The sequence below is a fragment of the Rhincodon typus genome, chromosome 38, assembly GCF_021869965.1.
Source record: "Rhincodon typus isolate 14 chromosome 38, sRhiTyp1.1, whole genome shotgun sequence".
NCBI lineage: Eukaryota > Metazoa > Chordata > Chondrichthyes > Orectolobiformes > Rhincodontidae > Rhincodon > Rhincodon typus.
In genome coordinates this window covers 16,574,502-16,595,724 of record NC_063369.1, presented here as the reverse complement: position 1 = coordinate 16,595,724, position 21,223 = coordinate 16,574,502, and the positions used below count along the sequence as shown (strand labels likewise).

General features: G+C 42.2%; 1 protein-coding gene across 4 annotated transcripts in view; it reads right to left on the bottom strand.

Moving 5' to 3' along the window:
• Positions 1–21,223, bottom strand: part of LOC109910402 (cAMP-dependent protein kinase catalytic subunit alpha-like) — a 159,262-nt gene that overhangs the window by 44,836 nt on the left and 93,203 nt on the right. For all 4 annotated transcript variants that reach the window (XM_048617993.1, XM_020509573.2, XM_048617994.1 and 1 more), the window contains exon 2: positions 736–797. In XM_048617993.1, coding sequence (XP_048473950.1) covers positions 736–797 — 62 coding nt within the window. The remainder of the gene's footprint in view (positions 1–735; positions 798–21,223) is intronic.

Genomic DNA, 21,223 nt, shown 5'->3' with positions numbered 1-21,223 from the left:
AAGGTCTTGTTTTGGAAGTCTTGTATCAGGCATGAAGATGATGTGGCCTACCTGATGCAGCTGATTGAGTGGAATCATTGCCTGATAATGAGGATTTTGATCTGGGACGGGGCATTGATATCAGATCACCTATCCTGTAAGTGAATTTGCAGGATTTTACAGAGGCATCACTCGTGATATTTTTCGAGGGATTTGAGGTATCTAGTGCACACTGTTTACATCTCCATGTATGCAGGCATTTCCTGGCAGAGGGCCATGGTATCACTCCAAGTTCCCCTGTGCAATGTACTGGTGGGTTGTTGGACCTATTGTGCAAATGGCTCTCTCCTTGGGATATGGTCAGATAGGAAGTTCCATTCTGGTACACTTCCACAAAAACAACAGCGTGAGAGGAATTACCAGGCCAAAAGTTTTAAAATCATACAAACCTCACAGAAATGTTGCTAACTTTCTGGGCTACAGATACTCAAGGATGAAATTCTTCGAAATTCTGCTAAGAGGGGATGGGATTAAGTTCCCGCTGAATTACAGCATAGGTCAACAGGCATCTACAGGAAGTGATCAGTCAGAGGAAAGGCCATGTACAGCATGCAAATTCTGCCGCAATTTTCCTTATCTATGCTGCATCTCCACAGAAAACATCTCAATCCAATTTAATTTGATTATTTTACACTAACGAATGTGTGCATTATGTGACCTACCTATTTCAGGCTCTCTTGAAAGACAATGACTTACCTGTGGTGGGGACTCCCATTTCTCTAAGAACTCCTCTCTCGCTTTCTCTAAGAAATCTTTCACTGTAACAAAATAACAGAAATATATTACTCCCAACATTTGGACAAATATCGCAATTCACAAAGCTTCTAGCCTGCGGGATGAACAATTTAGGTACAGGGTTTGATAAGTCAGAATGAATTGAATTGTGGGTTGGCTGGGCTGTTGAATTTTAGAATTGACAATTAGTCTCTGTCTTTAACGTCACAATGCGGTTCAGGCCAGGAAGGCTGACTAAACATAAACTAACACAGATTGCTTTGCTGTTAAGCAAAGATTGTCATAGTTACTGAGCCCAACAATGTGTTAGCTTATGGTGATGCTACAGTGCGTTGGTGTGAATGACTAATAATACCAATTTCCAATATATGCTGAGCCGTTGAACGAAAGGCAACAATTCTGAATTTGAAATCAGCCCACCTGTACTTTATGCCACAAAGGAACATCTGTTTACAAAGGAGGGTGTAAATTTGGAGATTTGCAGAATACTCTACCAATTCCACTGGTAAACCACAGATATAATCTAATTTCAGTACAAGCTGCACTCCATGTATAACAGCAGCTCAGACACAGTCTCAGCGAAGCAGCACTGCTTAACCTAACATCTCAAGCAGGGTATCACAAGACTTAACAATGTTAACTTGCAAACCATTTAGCTTTTGAAATTATATAGATACTTTATATTTTCTTCTACAAAGAGGATTTAAGATGTGTTGGGGTATACCCCAAAAGGCACATGACCACACCCTGAAAGTTCAGCTTCTGGAAATGTCTGTTAGCAACAGGTAATTGCGCTCATTTATTGACAAAGTCATCCAATGTTTAATGCTTCATTCTGAAGTTAATTCAGTCACATCATCACACATAATTTAACAACTAATCCACAGCACCTGGGCTGCATGCATGCTCCAAACACCCTGCCCACCAGCATAAATGATGTAGCCCTATCCCTCGGATGTGGGACGTTGACATGAGCAGATCTGCAGATCTACTGGAGAGAAGTTCCATCCCAGCAGACATGATGGCCCAGAATGGCTCCAAATATTTGATGCTTCAGAGCAGGGTGCCAAGGATCTCCAGTCTTGGACATTTATGTATACAAATTGCAAAGCAATGTTGCTGCCTTTCTGGGCTGCTTGTTCACACTCAAACATTAGGTGTACCTTAAACACAGGGCCCCTGGGGACGTTGGCATTTCGGTAAATCTCCAACCAAACACATTCAGAGCATCCCCCTATTAATAGAGTCACTGGATCTAAAACAATTACTAAACAGCTCACCTTGATTTACAGAGAAAGCATTCTTGTATGGGCATTATGGCAGCTTTTCTGAGATTTGGTTTCAGTTGTGGCTGATTTGTCACTTAGCACAGGGGACCTTTGAGACACTACTTTGTCATAAAGAATGAAGAACAACAACTTTCATTCTTGTACAGCCAACTAAATACTCCATAAAACAAAATGATAAATAAATCTTGCAAAGAAATAAAACAAATATTCATTGATATTATGCAGGGAAGTGCTGCAGCCAAATCCCACAAAACAGCAATGAGAAACATCACCAATCTGTTTTAAACGCAAGTAAGCGTTAAATGTTAGATGTCAGCAGAACTCTGTCATTCAATGCACCATTCCTGGCATTTCATAACAGGACCACTGACTTCTTCCACACTCCATGAAGCTCCCTTCAAGATCACGGTTCACTGACATCCAATAGGTTCTGCCAGCTGCAAGCAGCACTATAAATATTCAACTTGCTAAACAACCTGGTCAAAGTGTTGCACTGTATAAAACATAAGAAATTTGTAACATTAAAGGTCCATAACTTTAAAAGGAAGATTCAGATATCCACAGGCACTCATCTTTATCACAGCTAAAGGCAAAAGGTAAATACACAAAGAGTAACCGACACTAGGACTTTAAAGTAATCAGAGAGTGTATCAGTACCATATTGCAGAAAATACGGAAGCATGGGATTGAGGGTGATTTAGCGGTTTGGATCAGAAATTGGCTGGCTGTAAGAAGACAGAGGATGGTGGTTGATGGGAAATGTTCATCCTGGAGTTCAGTTACTAGTGGTGTACCTCAAGGATCTGTTTTGGGGCCACTGCTGTTTGTCATTTTTATAAATGACCTGGATGAGGGCGTAGAAGGATGCGTTAGTAAATTTGCGGATGACACCAAAGTTGGTGGAGTTGTGGACAGTGCGGAAGGATGTTGCAGGTTACAGAGGGACATAGATAAGCTGCAGAGCTGGGCTGAGAGGTGGCAAATGGAGTTTAATGCAGAAAAGTGTGAGGTGATTCACTTTGGAAGGAGTAACAGGAATACAGAGTACTGGGCTAATGGTAAGATTCTTGGTAGTGTGGATGAGCAGAAAGATCTCGGTGTCCATGTGCATAGATCACTGAAAGTTGCCACCCAGGTTGATAGCGTTGTTAAGAAGGCGTACAGTATGTTAGGTTTTATTGGTAGAGGGATTGAGTTTCGGAGCCATGAGGTCATGTTGCAGCTGTACAAAACTCTGGTGCGGCCGCACTTGGAGTATTGCGTACAGTTCTGGTCACCACATTATAGGAAGGAAGTGGAAGCATTGGAAAGGGTGCAGAGGAGATTTACCAGGATGTTGCCTGGTATGGAGGGAAGGTCTTATGAGGAAAGGCTGAGGGTCTTGAGGTTGTTTTCATTAGAGAGAAGAAGGTTAAGAGGTGACGTGATAGAGACATACAAGATGATCAGAGGATTAGATAGGGTGGACAGTGGGAGCCTTTTTCCTCAGATGGTGATGGCTAGCACGAGGGGACATAGTTTTAAATTGAGGGGTGATAGATATAGGACAGATGTCAGAGGTAGGTTCTTTACTCAGAGAGTAGTAAGGGCGTGGAATGCCCTGCCTGCAAAAATAGTAGACTCGCCAACTTTAAGGGCATTTAAATGGTCATTGGATAAACATATGGATGATAATGGAATAGTTTGGGTTAGATGGGCTTCAGATTGGTTTCACAGGTCGGCGCAACATCGAGGGCCGAAGGGCCTGTACTGCGCTGTAATGTTCTATGTTCTATTACATCCACCACTATTTCAATGCGAGAATCAAACTTTCAGCTTGCAAAGAAATTATTTGATGGTACTGTTGATTTAAAACAAACAGCTAAGCTGCCCTGATGGTTCAGATAGTTAAGCAAATAACCAGATCAGAAAAGATATGGTCTGTACTGAGTTAACTGAAATAAGGTACAAAAGGAGTGCAAAAACAATTCTCAGCTCACTTCTGATACGGGTAAAGAAAATAAGCCAGAGTTTCCTGTCCTAAATACTGTTTAGTGTTTCCTACTAGAATGTGAAAGCGTTTGTTAAAGGGCATGATTAGGCCTGACGATAATGCTTCGTGGTCGTACAGTAGTTTACTGATACGCAATGTGTAGGGTCACATGATTTTCTTTAGTGAGCAGATTGAAACAATCTGGAAAATCATCCCTATTTGCCAAGACTCCCAATTAGTTTGCTGTGAAAGCCACACAAGTAAAGAGTTTTTCTTTGCATGATATGGACAGCCTATTCTGAAATAGCTAGGAGATTGTCTACCTGAGTATGCCAACATGACAATCATCAGCACAAACAAGCTTTTCATTACTCACTACGTAAGGATCAGCCTACCTCTAGCTCTGGTCTGTAAAGTTATTTTGAGCACAGTATGAAGACTTCTAAACCAGACAACCAATCATAAATGATGCATTGAAGGGCCAAGGGTTCAGGAATTGGATTACTGGGCCAGGGCACACTTGAGGGGTGGATCTGGTTCAACCTTTAATGAAGTGGAGGCACATCAAACTTAAAATAACCCTACGTAACTAGCTGTCCTACACAACAAGGACAATCATCAACTGATAAGTGTAGTTTTGAACACCCTCTTGAAAGTCACTAGGAATACTTTAAGAGCAACAAAATGAGCAATATAACTCACCATGTACTCCATGAGTGTTTTGCGATTTTATGCCTAACTTCAATACGAACACGTCATACTCCATCGATCAGACGGAGATGTGAAGCATTGTAACAGCTAACTGTTTCTACAACCTATCCATGGATACAGATAGAGGAAAGAGCATTCACGTGTTCAGCATTCAATTGAAGCCTTTCAGCAACTACTATTCCGAGGCAGGTTTTCCATTAGCTTCATTGACACCTCTTTTGTTTCCCAAACAGAAGGTTGTTGGCTCAAGTCTCACTCCAGAAAATAAATATGTAATCAGTGTAGTGATGAGAGAGTGCCATGTTACTGAGAGCCCAGTACATCAGTGCAAAAGATAAGGCTGAAGTATTCGCAGCAATCTTCAGGCAGAAGTGCCAAACGGATGATCAATCTTGGCCTCCTCCATTGGTCCCCAGCATCACAGATAACAGTCTTTAGCCAATTTGATTCAGTCCATGTGATATCAAAGAATGGTAGGAGGCACTGGATACTGCAAAGGCTATGGGCCTTGACAACATTCTGGAGATAATCGTGAAGACTTGTCCTCCAGAACTTGCCGCTCCTTAGGCCAAGCTCTTTCAGTACAGTTACAACTGGCATCTACCCAGCAGTGTGGAAAGTTGCCCAGGTATGTCCTGTACACAAAAATACAGGACAAATCAAACCCGCCAATTAGTGCCACATCAGTCTACACTCGATTTAAAAAAGCCAAAGAACTGCAGATGCTCAAAATCAGAAATAAAAACAAAAGTAGCTGGAAAAGCTCAGTAGGTCTGGCAGCATCTGTGGGGAGCAAGCAGAATTAGCGTATTGGACCCAGTGACTTCTTCAGAACTGATTGGTTGGTATATATGCTAAAGGGGTAGGGGGGATGGGAAAGGAGTAAATGGTAGGTGGAATGGAGCCCAGAGAGACAGAAAAACAGTTGGACTGACAAAGGAATGGTAAAGGTTAGACTGGGAGAATGAATAGCTGTTATAGGAACAGTTAGTGGCTGACAATGGACTGTTTGTGGTAGCAGTCCATGTGAATGACAAGGTCTGGTGTTGTCAGGGTTTGGGTAAGGATTTGGGAGAACGTGCTCAATACTGAATTCAACAATTTTATTGCTTAAGTCCTGCAGCGTTGCCAAGCAGAAAATAAGATGTTGTTGTTCCGGACTGAGGTTGGTTGGAGCACTGCAGCAAGTTTGAGACAGAGATGTTAGCCAGGGAACACGGTGGTGTGTTGAAATGATGGGCAACTGGAAGCTCAGGGTCTTTTTTGTGGACAGAACGTAGGTGTTCTGTGAAGCAGTCATCCAATCTGCATTTTGTCTCCCCAAAGTACAGGAGACCACATTGTGAGCAGCAAATGTAGTAGACAAACTGAGTAAAGTACAGCTGCTTCACTTGGAATATATATCTGGAGCCTTGGATAGTGAGGACGGAGGAACTAAATGGGGAAGCGCTACACCTTCTGCAATTACATGGGAAGGTGCCATGTGGGTGTGAGGTGATGCTGGGAGTGAAAGGGGAGTGGACCAAGGTGTTCTGGAGGGAATGGTCCTTGTGGAAGGTAGACAAGGAAGGGGGTGGCATCCCGCTGGAGGTGGCAGAAATGGCAGCTAATGGTGCTTTGGATGTGGATGCTGGTAGGATGGTATGTAAGGACCAGGGGGACCCTATCGCTGTTGCAGGAAGGGAGGGGGTGAGGGTGGAAGTGCGGAGTTTGATCAGACACAGCAGAGGGCCCTGTCAATTACGGTGGTGGGGAATCCTCAGTTGAGGAAGAAGGTGGACATTTTGGAGGCCCCCTTGTCGAAGTTAGCACCATCAAAACAGATGTGACGGAGATGAACAGACTGGGAGACTGGAAAAGAGTATTTACAGGAAGCAGGATGTGAGGATGTACTGTCAAGGTAACTGTGGGAGTCGGCAGATTTAGAGTGGATATTAGTGCCAACATATCTCTGAAAACACAAACAGAGTTGTTGAGGAAGAGAAGGGAAGAGTCAGACATGTGCCGGGTGAAATTGAGAGTGGGGTGGAAATTAGAAGTGAAATAGATGATTTCCAATTCTAGACAAGAGGAGGAAGCAGCACAGATGATGTTGTCAATGTATCGGAGAAAACGTTGTGGATGGGGGCCACAGTAGGACTGGAACAAGCAATGCTCCATGTGCCCCACACAGTGCCAGACATAACTGGGCCCATGTGAGTACCTGCGGCCACCCTTCTGACCTGAAGAAAGTGAGAGGCGTTCGAGGAGAAGTTGTTCAGAGTGAGCCAGGTGGTGGATGGGGACAGTTCAGGCTTTTTTCCAGGAAGAAGCAAAGAGCCCTGAGACCATCCGGATAGGAGGTGGATGTGTAAAGGGATCGCACGTCCATGGTAAAGAGGAGGCAGCTGGAGCCTGCGAACTGGAAATTCTGAAACTGACGCAAAGCATCAGATGAATCACTTCAGTGGAAGTGGGAAGGGACTGGACCTACTGAAGGTAGGAAGAAATAGAGTCGAGGTAGGAAAAGTTCTGTGGAGCAGCAGCAGGCAGAAATAATGGGTCTGCCTGGGCAGTCCTGTTTGTGGAAGGAGGTAGAAGTAGAATGTGCGGAGTTGGGAAGACTATGAGCTTGGAGGTGGGGGTTGGGGAATCACCAGTCAAAATGAGATTAGTGACCATTGAGGACACGACAGCCAGGTGTTCCATGGTGGGATCTTGATCCGGGGCGATAGGGGAGGTATCTGACAGCTGGCGCTCAACCTCCACAACGTAGAGGTCGGTACACCAGACAAAACAGCACCACCCTTGTCAGCAGGCTGGATTACAAAGTCACAGTTGGATCTGAGAGTACGGATTGCAGTCACTTCAGAGGGAAATAGGTCGGAATGGGTAAAGTGAGGCAGAGAAGTTGAGGTGACCAATGTCATGTCGACAAGTTCTCAATGAACAGACTGAGTGCAGGTAAAAGGCCCAGGTGGAGGGTAAGTGTTGGAGGTGGTTGAAGGCAGTCTACTCTCAATCATCAGTAAAGTGACGGAAGGTATCACCAACAGTGCTATCAAGCAGCGTCTGCTCAGCAATAACCTGCTCAGTGACACCCAGTTTGGGTTCTGCCTGGATCACTCATTCCTGACCTGATTGCAGCTTGGTTCAAACATAGATAAAACAGCTGAATTCCAGAGGTGAGCTGCGAGTGACAAACCTTGATATCAAGGTTGCATTCAACAGAGTGTGGCATGAACAAGCCCTCACAAAACTGGAATCACTGGGTATCAGGCAGCAAACTCTCCACTGGTTGGAGTCATACCTGGCACATAGGAAGATTGTTATAGTTGTTGGGCGTCAGTCACCTCAGCTTCAGGATATTTCTGCAGGAGTTCCTCAGGGTAATGTCCTAGGCCCAATCATTTTCAGCTGCTTCAATGACCTTCCTTCCATCATAAGGTCAGAAGTGAGGATATTCGCCAATGATTGCACAATGTTCAGCACCATTCACGACTCCTCAGATACTGAAACAGTCTCTGTTCAAATGCAACAAGATTTGGACAATATCCAGGCTTGGATTGACAAGTGCCAGGCAATGACCATCTTCAATAAGAGACAATCTAACCAGTGCTCCTTGTCTTTCAATGGTGTACCATCATTGAATCCCCCACTATCACCATCATGGTGTCACCATTGACCAGAAATTCAACTAGACTTGCCACATAAACACAATGGCCACAACAGCAGATCACAGGCTAGGTATGCTGTGGTGAGTAACTCACTTCCTGACTACCTAAAGTCTTGTCCATCTACCAAGGTGTGTGATGGAATGCTCCCCACTTATCTGGATGGGTGCAGCTCCAACAACTCTCAAGAAGCTTGACTGGCATCACATCCTTAAGCATCTACTCCCTTCACCACTGACTTTTAGGAGCAGCAGTTTGTTCTATCTACAAGATTCACTGCAGAAATTCACTAAAGATCCTTAGACAACATCTTCCAAACTCACGACCATTTCCATTTGAATGACAAGGGTCGGATACTTGGGAACACAACCACCTGCAAGTTCCCCTCCCAACCACTAACCTGGGCCTTGAAAAAATATTGCTGTTTCTTCACAGTCATGGGGTTAAAATCCTGGAATTCTCTCCCTAAGGGCATTGTGGGTCTACCTACAGATATGAGCTGCAGTGGTTCAAGAAGACAGCTCACCATTACCTTCTCAAGGGCAACTACGGCCAGGGAATAACTGCTGGCCAGTCAGTGAAGCCCACATCCCAAGAATGAATTTTAAAAAAACGTCCTGTGAGATTATAAGTATAGCAACAGAATTAGGTCATTCAGCCCATTGAGTCTGTTCCACCTTTCATGGCTAATATCTTCCTCAACTCCATTCTCCCACTCTCCCCCCATAACCCTTGATCCCGAGACATGATCCGAAATCCCAACTCCGTATCCCTGAGGTTTGCTATAGATGAATTGCAAATGAAGTGACAAGTATTTCAGTTTCCACAGCCAAAGGGGCAAAGTGAGTCTCTGGGAAAGAAATCATATCGTTTTTAAACTGAGGCTTACAAAAGTCAGAAACTCTCAACACATCTAACAGAGGGAAGCATCAAGGAGGCACCACTGCTGAGACAGTGTATTGTGGCCCAATAGGGCAGTTCATAAACTTCCTTCCAATTGACTCCTAGTTTTCATCAAGCCAACAGAGAAGGAAAATGAATCACTTCTTTATCATTATCCCTTACATCAGTCAAATTAAAAGAGAATGACTTTCATTTATTTAGAATGTTTAAAGATATGCAGGCACTCAGACACGCAAGTAACACCCACCCCCTTTCTTACGCACAATCACTGATGCAAAGCTGTGCAGCAGGCAGATTGAATATGGAAGCAGGGATGAGAAACAAATTGTTTCTATCCTTTACTGCATGTAGCCTTCCTTCGGGAGCCACTTTAGAGCGGTGTGCAGTGTTTATTCAGTAAAACAGCAGGGATCATAGTGACAACCACAGCAAATCACTAGAGAGGTCATTGGGCATCTAAAATTAGAACATTTGAACTGAAATCCATCCAAAGGCTTTGACTCGATAAACACTTCCCAGCACACAGCGACAGAAGATATTAAAACTCTACAGATCTCACACCACCCACTTGGGAATTAACACAAACCTGGGAAAGCAGCCATCATACTGATTCCAAAGCTGTCCTGAGTTCATTAAATAGGCAAATCATGTACTTACCGGCAAAAGCGAGTGTTTAGAAATTCATGGAGGTCCTACAGGATATAGAGAGTGAACTTGTGCTAGGAGGCATTTAGTCTGTGAAAAAATAGCTCCCATTCTCCTTCACAGTGCAGTAACAATGCTGGAGCTAAGGCAACTGAACACCCTATGAAACAGTTCTTCAAGATTGAGGGACCAAGGGTCCTGTTAGGATACAAACAGGTATATGGTTACAGTGCTACATACTGCAACATTTCCATTTAATTTGCACACTTCATCCGCAAGATGTCATCTTTTGATGCTTTACAATAAGGAGGCAACATAAAGAGAATTGGAGAATTCAAGACACGATCAAACAAGAGTGACATTAAAAACCGAAAGAACTGAGGATGCTGCAAATCAGAAACAAAAATAGAGAAATTGCTGGAAAAACTCATTAGGTCTGGCAGCATCTGTGGAGAGAAATCAGAGGCTTTTTTTGGGTCATGTGACTCTTCCTCAGAACTGATCAAAGGAGTGACTTTTAAGATGTATTTTAAAGAAGGAAGAGCGGGGAGGGTTGGCATTATGGAGAAAACTGGGCAGAGGCAGAATAAGCAATCACCAAACAAAGAAAGCAAGGGATGTGAAGGACAAGGAAGAAGAAAGAGTGTGACTGAGACAGAGTGACAAACAGAACTGTTTAGTCGTCATTACATATCTGTGCTGAAGCAGAAGTATAGCAAGTGGATTTGCTAATTGTACATTAGATTCAGGGATGAAGTCAGTTCTTTCTTCTTCTCAGTCAGTGCCTTGAGACTGAGGATGACTTTATTCCATCGTGGGGTTGTAGGTCCTGAGGCGACTAAACAGCCCATTTGCTGGAATCATGCACCCTGCCACAGGTAGTATCTGAAGAGTACTCAGTTTTTCAGATGTTCCTTCCACCGCTTGTGCTTGATCGCCACCTGGGCCTTCTGGAGATGGGAGACACATTCAGCCATAAAGTTTACACATTATAGAATCCCCACTGTATGGAAACAGTCCATTTGGCACAACAAGTCCACATTGACCGTCTGAAAAGCATCCCACCCAGATCCATCCCCCTACCATACCCCTGCATTTTCCATGGCTAATGCACCTAACCTACACATTCCTAAACACTATGGGCTATTTAGCATGGCCAATCCACCTAACCTACTCATCTTTGGACTGTGGGAGGAATCCAGAGCACCCAGAGGAAACCCATGCAGACATGGGGAGAACGTGCAAACTCCATGCAGACAGTCATCCAAGGTTAGAATCGAACCCAGCTCCCTGGAGGCAGCAGTGCTAATCACTGAGCCACCATGCTGCCCGTGTCTACAGAAAGCTGGTTGTGACATGCTCAGAGACTCAGAGTTCATTTTGAGAGAGACCAGGCTCATGGAAACAGTTTGCCAGTGAGCGACACTGAGAGCAAAGGTTGAGGTGATGGTTGAAGCACTGGCCCTTGTGATCAAAAAGTATCCAGGGGTTTGCAAGGATGTCAGAAGAAGGAAGCGTGCTGAAATGTCAGGAGAAATGGTCAGACAAGACCCAGGTCTGAGACCCAACTTCAGAATCTAACTTTTGGAGCATCTTGTAGCAACATCTGGAACTCCACTCTGCTGCCAATGCCATTGGACTACTGCACAGAATATATAAACCATAATATACAGGAAAAAGCTCTCTTGTTGATTCTTCCCATTCCATACAACGGCAATGCATTGTCCATCAAAATATGCACACAGACCCCAACCCACAAGAGCTCGCTTGGGGTGAGTGAAAGGTTATAAAACCTTAAAAGTCTGGATATTCTTCCGACTTCTTTAGAAAAAGATTGTCCCCAAGACCACTCTGCTCTTGATGAATGTCATTTAGTATTTTTTTTTTGATCTCTACCCTAGATAGAAATTCAGCAAATCAGAAGACTGTACATGAGCTGGCAGTCTGCTCTACTCATTCAATTTTCTCAGGGGCAAAACCAACCTAATCATCATTCCGGTCTTGTATAACATCAGATTGTGATCCCTCTCCTTTCTGACTAACATAGTTGAAATGAATTGCCCAGACAAACACAATCAATGAATGGAAAAGATAAGCAAGTTACTGCATAACCCACCTTATTTCCAAAGGATGTCCCATCTCTAATTTTACTTTGTTTTATTCCATTTTATTATCTAAATGGCGATAGATTGGGAAAAGGGGAGATTAGCAAGACCTGGGTGTCTTTGTATACCAGTCACTGTGATTAACCATGCAGGTACAGCAGGTGATGAAGAAGGCAAACTGCACGCAGGCCTTCATACATATGAGGTTTGAATATGGGAGCAGGAATTTCTTGCTAATGTTGTACAGGGCTTCGGTGAGACCACACCTAGAGTATTGTGTGCACTCTTGGTCTCCCCTTATGAGGAAGATATTCTGGCTATGAAGATAATAAAACAAAATAGAATAGAATATAAAAATTTATTGTCATGTGTACTTTTACATGAAAATAAACTCTATATTCACTAGACTTTAGAAGAATAAGTGTGTGTGTGTGTGTGCGTGCGCGCGCGCGCGCTGGGGTGTGGTGGTGGGAGCAAAAACGGACAGGGTAAATGAAGGAAGAATGTTCCCAATGATCAGGGAGTTCAGAACCACGGGTCACAGACTAAGGATATGGGATAGCCTATTTAGGACTGAGATGAGGAGACATTTCTTCATCCAGACAATGGCGAGCCTGTGGAAATCTCCATTACATAAAGTGGTTGAGGCTAAAACATTGAATGTTTCAAGGAGGAGTTAGATATAGTTCTTAGGGCTAAAGGGATAAAAAGGTATGGGGAGAAAGTTGGAACAGGATAATGAGTTGAATGGTCAGCCATGATGCTATTGAATGGTGGAGGAGAGGTGAAAGACTGGATGGCCTACTCCTATTTACTATGTTTATGTTTCTGTGTCTTTTTTGGACATCCATCCCAACATATGTTGCTCACTAACACAGGAAGCTTTACCACTCAGGGCAGAATGAAACTATGACATAGCAGCTGTCTTCTGCTCTGAAACTGCAAAATCTCTCTTTTATTCGTTAGAGAGGTCTCACAGCTGAAATGTAGAGGACAGGTTAGCTGTGAAGTGAAGCTACAGTAATTCTAGTGGCAAAAATAAATAGTATTGTTTGACTTGCTCATCATTACTGTTCAAACAGTCCTTGGAGACAACACCCAGGAAAAACCTCAGCTCTATTTTGACATCTTGACGAAGTGCACACTCGGAGCACAGTGAGCTCAGCTGGCATCGTTCCTTGCAAAGCCTTTGACTTATTAAGTTCAGAGTCCTGGAGTGGCAGATTAATCTTGAATAACTTGCTTTACCTCTATTTTTTATTTCTCTCAACATTTTAAAAGACTGCATCGGGAATCTTTGGACGCCCTGCCTGTAACCTTAGTCAGAAGCTAACATCATGGTCCATGGGTGGTGATGTCCCCGTTTTATCCCTGAAGACTTTATAGTTCCTCTTTTCCACAGCAGTTATTTAGAGCGACGCAATTAGCAAGTGACAACACCCTTTTATTTATCAGATCATCGACATGTTTCACTTGAAGAGTTACGTGACTCAGTACATTTCAATTTCCTTCCCAAATTCTAAACAATCTGAGGCAGTGTTTTGGTTGATTGGTAACCAGGGTTAGGTGGCTTGTGTGCAGTAAATACAACATTTCTGCTTAAGCAGAGCTCCACCTGACAGTGTGTGAGACTAAATAACTGAACCAAAACATATTTCTGTGATTCTGCTTGCTCAAGGAAAGCTGTGCATAACCAAAGATTAACAGTGGTTACATAACTCAACCACTGCCTTTCCAGCATTTCTTTTTCCTGAATCCAGAAACAGGAGAAGTCTAAAGAAATGGGGTAGGCCATTTAAGACTGAGATAAAGAGAAATTTCTTCACTCAGAGAATGGTGAGCCTGTGGAATTCTCTGCCACAGAAAGCAGTGGGGACTAAAATATTGAATGGTTTCACGAAGGAATTAGGTTTCTTCTTTAAGGCTAAAAAGGATAAAAGGATATGAGGAGAAGACAGAACTGGTTACTAAGTTGGATGTTCAGCCATGATTATATTGAATGACAGAGCAGGCTCAAAAGGCCAAATGGCATACTTCTGCTCCTATATTCTATGTTTCTACTGGGTGTTGCAGGGAACATATTTGGCTATTTTATCCGTTTATTTATTTCGTTATGGCAACTGAATATTACCAATTTTAACATGGGATTAAAACCTAGTATTCTGTGATGTCAATAGTTTCCCTTCAATACTACATTGCAATCACTCAGATAGGCAACACAGCATCATTATGGCAATAGAGTGGAGTGGACATCACAGCACCGGTCAATACCTCACTCTATGCCTTAGAATATACAAAAGAGGCACTTCAGCCCATTGAGTCTGTACCATCAAAAATATACTAGGTCCATTGCCTTGAATGTTAAGACATGTCAAGTGCTCATCCAAGCAGGTTATGAGGTTTCCTGTCTCAACCACTCTCCTGGGCAGTGCATTCCAGCTCCCCACCACCCTTTGGGTGCAAACAGTTTTCCTCAAATCCCCTCTAAACCTCCTGCCTTTCACTTTAAAATGTTATCGACCCTTTGACTAATGGGAACAGCTGTTTTCTAGTCACTCGAACCATGCCCCTCAACCCAAGTGCAGGATGCTAAATGCACCATCCAGCAAAACATGGTCGATCTGAACATTTTCCCTGGAAAGAAATTCTGGGCATCCATCTGCACGTGTATATCTCCCAAAGGCACATCTGAGGTCACTGAGGCAACAAATGGGATCTTAACATCTGATCTTAACCATTAACCCTCACCTCTGAACTGGAATACATTGTATAAACTGCACTTTCAGCCAGTGTAGACAAACAGACAAATAGTTCATTTCAGTGCTGAGAAAGTCAAGGCACTAACTCAGCCAGCCACCTTCTCCAACCCTAAGAAATTAGGGGTGCCCTTCATACATTTGAGTTTTGCCTGGATATAAAATTAACGATGGCACTTGGAAAGATTGAAGGGTAAAATGGAAACGTTCAGTGCTATGTGTGAGATCCTCATGGGATTTTACAAAGTCAAGATGAGAGGATGTTTTGCCTTGTGGGAGAGACGAGAAGAAGGGTGTCTCCCATTTAAGTGGAGACAAGGAGACTGTTTTTCTCTCACAGGATTGGGAGTCTATGGAACTCTTCACCTGTCAGCAGTGAAGGCAGGTCACTGAATATTTGTAAAACTAAGTTATATTCGTTCTTAACCAACAAAGGAAGACCAGGGTATCGGGATTAGGCAGGAAAGTAGAGTTGAGGCTGGAATCAGATCAGCCATAATTTTGTCGAATGGTCATGCAGGCTTGATGAGCCGAATGGTCTATTCTTGCTCTGAATTCACATGCTCGTATGTACGCATCATGATCTTCTCTTGGACAAAGCCAGGGGATGGAATATTCTAGCATTATTTGACACCTGAAGAGAGGAACCAACTTCAATTTGGGTTTAGCCCCCTGAATTGGATGAGGTTGTCAAGTCCATACCACAGCCCACTCATTATGATTCTAAAGTAATGTATTCAGTCTGACACAGCAGGCACAGCACCATAATTCCTAACGCTTAAACCAGACTATGTTAATCTGATTGGGACCAACTCTGTATGGAGAAGGTAAATTTTCTTTTATTCATTCATGGGATAACTGCATTGCTGGCTAGGCCAGCATTTATTTCCCATCCCTAACTGCTCGAGGGCAGTTGAGAGTCAACGACATTGCTGGGAGTCAGGCCAGGTAAGGGCAGCAGATTTCCCTTCAGTGAAGACATAAGTAAACCAGATGGGATTTTGCCACTATTGACAGTAATTGCATGGTTGTCACTCGGCCAACTTTTAAATTAATTCAAATTTTACTGCCTGCCATGGTACAATTCAAAAGCATGGACTGAGAACATTAACTTGGGGTTCTAGGTTACGAGTAACACTGCCATCATACCATTTCCAACCCCTAGTGTTACTCAATGAATTAGACTAGCCTGGTGAACGCATGGTATAATGTGCTATTTTTCCACATGTAACTTAATTTAATTCACCTAGAAACACATACAAACAACTTTTTAAGTGCAGTCATCTTTGTCTGCACCCTTTAGCTTAGATGCAAAATTTAAGATGCAAAATATTCTCCTTCTGATGCAGTTCCCTAGGATCAAGGATGACTTCCTTCCAGTCAACTTTCAGGGATTCTGAGAAAAGTCCAGTATGGGATCTGCAAACTTTGACACATGCGAAACAGGTGGTGCTTGGAGGACTGGCTACATTCAACTTTTAGATGCTTGGGGAGTCCCTCTGATGCTTTCACTTCACCTCTGCACGTTCCTGACCAAATTGATCAATATATGATCAGTGTTTTCTAGAATGGATTTTCACAAGCCAGGGCGACTCATGAGTCAATGTTGATGTTTCACGTCTGCAGGGATGATGCTTCTGCGAGATTCTTTGGTGACTGAGTTCCAGGTAGAACAGTTCATAGAACAAAATCCCTACAATGCAGAAAAGACCATTCTGCCCATCCAGTCTGCACCGAACCTCCCAAGAGCATCCCAACCAGACCCTTCAGTCTGGTGTCAGGCATATGAGTGAGATATCCTGTTTAGCAAAGCTAGTTTTGAGGGATTAATACCTCAATGCTAGGAAAGTTGGCTTGGGAGAGGACACTGTTATTGGGTGCCTTTGCCACTGGATTTGCTGTTGTGAAGATACTGCCAAGGTACTTATCCCATGCTTTGTGGTGTTTGCAATAAGTTGTTCAAGTTTCCAAAATACAGACAATAGAGGCACGACACACATTTCATAGTTCACAAGTCCATGTGCCAAAGCACCATGTGATTAAAAGATCATTCAAAGGAATTAATCAAATACGCATTCCAAACAATATGCATTTTGAGGGAATCGAGTGACTAACTTACTTTTCTAAATCAATTTTTGAGTTAAATGTTGCAGTTTGACAGCTAAAGCAAAACACAATAATCTCAGCACAATCTCACAATAAATGAAGAGTTTCTGTCAGGATCTCATTGCAAGCTCCAATAATTAAGTGACAAGCTGCTGTCCAAGTATTTTATTGCAATTGCTTCAGTAATCACTGAATTATGCAGGTTGTCTTTCCTGTATGAAAGTGGTGCAGGCAGCTTACGCTTTGCTTTAGTACAGCTAATGAATGTTTTATAATTAGTATCTTCCCTTCCATTTTCCAAGGGCCTGAATCCTGAGATTTCAACTGAAAGTTCTGCCTTAGCACAACCACCTATTTAAGGATGAAAGTCTACGCCCTTGAACAAGGACTGAATTCGCATAGAAACCTTCACTTCACATGGGCAAAACTGATCTCAGTACAGTAAAGCATTCTTGTAAACCAAAACTAACATGTTCAAAAAAGATCACTGGAGAATAGGGTGATGAGGAGAAAGGTTGAGCATTCTCTGACATCTATAGTTCAGGAACAGTCACCTCATAAAAGTAAGGACACAATGTGAGAATCATTCCAGAAAACACTGGGGTGGTTATCATGTTGCAACAAGCAAGTATGTGTCAAACCAGGGTTTTACATACAATCATGCAAGAGACTCCATGGTCAGTCATAAATGTTAAATCTACATTTTCCTCTTTCATATACTGGACAGACTACATAATAATAAACTCTCCAAAAACAACTCACTGTTTCTGGCCATGGTGTGTCACAGTAATAAGTCTAGAAATTTGACTACTGAATGTTGTGCTAAACCTCCCCACACAAAGCCCAGCAGCTAGCAAATGTGCAACAATGCACAGGATTCAATAAACTTGTCTGCCCAATCAGAACATACTATTTTTAATCATAGGCTAATATTAAGAAATTTCTCTTTGGCAAACCAGAAACGCAAACTAACAACAAGTAATATTGAAATATCCTACAGTTTACATCATATATGTCATTAATAAACTTGCAGAATAATACAATATATTATATATTAAAATAATATATTGCATAATTTGGCAAATTAATTTCCTGCAATTTTAAGTAACCTTGTCCTTCCCTTCCTCTCTGGTGTCTTTCAGTCCTATATCCCAATGCAACCCTCCAGCTCACTAATATTGACCGACTTCTCAATCCCAGTTCCAGCATCAACAGTTAGTCCCGCCAAATCTTTTCCACGATTATGTTCATTTTTCTAGGTTCTAAGCTCTGGAATTCCCTTCTTAAAACTTTCGGTCTATTTCCATTCCTTTAAGAAAATCATTAAAAGCTACATCTTTGACCAAGTTTCTGGTCAGATGACCTGACCCTCAGCTTTAATTCCACTTTTCCACCTGATTCATATGTCCCTCAAATCTTAGAGAATACAAAAAACCTGATCAATCTTAGGCTTGAACACCTAAATTATCAAGCATCCGCAGTGTCCTAGGATACAAATGCTAACTCACAACCCACTGAACGAAGACAGTCCTCAGTTTGAAGTGGTGATTGCGTACCCTTCGCTCTGGTAGTTCTTCATGTATGGGTAAAGGCCTTTCAACATTCACCATGTCGAGCCATCTCAGAATCTTGTGCTTCAATGAGAAAACTTTATACTCTAAACAAACAATCTCTCAACTGCCAATTCATTTGCTGCACATAACTACGTACTCAGCTTTATGTGCAATACATTCCTTCTGGACTACTCTCTCTCAAATTCAGCATGAAATTCTATCAAACATTGATCATTATCCCCCATGTGATCCTTTACCATGGGATTAATAATTAATCCTGTCTCATTACAGAAAACAAGGTCAATCTATGCCTCTTTCCTAGTTAATTCTGTGACATACTATTTCAGGAAATTGCTTCAAATGCATTCTAAAAACTCCAAACCACAAACATGTACAAAGAACAACAGTAAGCCACTTGGCTCTTGGAGCCTGTTCTGCTATTCAGTAAGATCATGGCTGATCTTATTTTAGCCTCAACTTTACATTCCTGTGTTTCCCAATAATTTTCCATTCTCTTATTAATCAAGAGTCTCCATCTGCCTTAAGGCATATCCTTAATTTTAAACAATGACCCCTCATTCTAGACTGTCCCAAAAGAGGAAACATCCTTTCATCATCCACCCAGTCAAGTTCCCTCAGGATTTTATGCATTTCAATTAAGTCACCTTTGCTTCTTCTAAACTCTGCAGAATATCGGCCTCGCCTATCTAGCCTTTCCTCATAACTTCTCTGAAGTGCTTACAATGCACTAACATCCTTCTCTAAGTACAGTGACCATTAATGTACATAATATTCCAGATGCAGCCTCACCAACGCCCTGTAAAACTGAAGCATAACCTCCCCACTCTTGCATTCAATTCCCCTCACAGTATAACATAACATTCTATTCGCTTTCTTGATTACTTGCTGTACCTACGTACTAACCATCTGTGATACATGCATTAGGATACCCAGATCTCTTTCTGCAACGGCTCACCACTTAGATAATAAGCTTTTTTATTCTTTCTGCCAAAGTAGAAAATTTCACATTTTCCCACACTGTACTCCATTTGCCAGATCTTTGCCCACAGACTTACTTAAGCTATGTCCCTTTGTAAGCTCGTGTTCTCTTCACAACTCACTTTCCTATCTATGTTTGTCATCAGCAAATTTAGTTACAATACCTTTGATATCTTCATCTAAATCATTTAGATAAAGTGGAAAGAGCTGAGGCCCCAATACCGACCCCTGTGGCACACCATTCAAGACATCCTGCTAGGCTGTAAAAGACTACTCTCTGCTTCCTGTTAGCAAGCCAATCTTCAATCCAAGATGTTACCCCACATCTGAACTTATATTTTCCACAATAACCTTTGGTGTGGTACCTTATCAAATGCCTAATGGAAATCCAAATAAAATACATCCACTGGTTTATCTGCAGCACAAGTTACTTATTCAAGCAATCCAATAAAATAGTTAAACAAAAATAGGAAAACCATGTTGGTTCTGCTTGATTACCTCGAACATATCCAAGTGCCCTGTTATAATGTCTTTATTAATAGCTTGTAACATTTTCCCTATGATAGATGTTAAGCTAAATGGCCTTAGTTTCCTGCTTTCTGCCACTTCCCTTTTTGAACAAACTCCTTTTGTCAGTTGGATTTGCCCAGTCTAAATGAAGATTCAAGTCCTGCATGATTATTGCACTGCTTTTGTCACAAACTCTTCTAATTTCTTGATTAGAACTCTAACCAATAGTTTTGGTTGCTATACAGCTGTCCCACCAGTGTATTCTGACCCTTGATATTTCTTATCATTCTCACTGACTGTACATTCTGCTCTTTTGAGCTAAGATCATCTTCCTCGATATCTCCTTCTATGGTTTGGTGACAAATTTTGTTTGACAGTACCCGTGAAGCATCTTGGGACACGTTATGATGTTGTAAAGACATCATATAAATACAAGTTATTGCTGTTGAAAATGGAAACCTTACAGAAACAGAAACTTGCCCATGTTACAGCATTACCTGCACTTCAAAAGCTAAGCTCAGTAATGGTGACCATGAAACTAACATCAATTGCTGTTGTAACCCATGTAGTTCAGTAAAGCCTTTCAGGGAAGGAAAGTTGCCATTTTTATCCAGTCTGGGCTACACGTGACCCACAACGATGTTGACTTTTAACTGCTCTCTTAAGTGGCCTTGTGAGTCACAAGGGCATGATTAAAAATGGGCAACAAACACTGGCCTTGCCCACTTTATGAAAAACTAAAGAAAAATAATCTTTGGAATCAAGCTGTTGTACGTGCAGTGCTTTAGGACAACCTGCAAGATGTGATAAGGCATTACCATAAGCGCATGCCATTCCTTTCTGTGTTATCACCTCAGGTCAGCATAATTGCACAGCCTACAAATCAAGATCTTGATTAAAATTAGGTTTAAAGTTAGATTAAAACTATCATCTTTTTCACTCATTACCAAAGTGATGGCTGGTATCTTGCCAGTGAAAGTGTGCTCTGAATTAGCCTACTGTGAAGGATATTTTGCAAGGTTTATTGTCAGGCTATTTTCCATTTTATACCACAGATCAGTTAAAGGCAGAAACATGTGGGTACTAGAATTAGCTTCTGCTTGAGAGGGGAGAACCAAACGTGGTATCATCACAATCTCATTCTTTTGCATCATGTTTGAACATGAATTACACAGTTCAATCAGACACAGCAAAAGGATTCGCAAAATGTGCTTTAACAAAAAGCATTTCTTTGATGTTTGGAACTT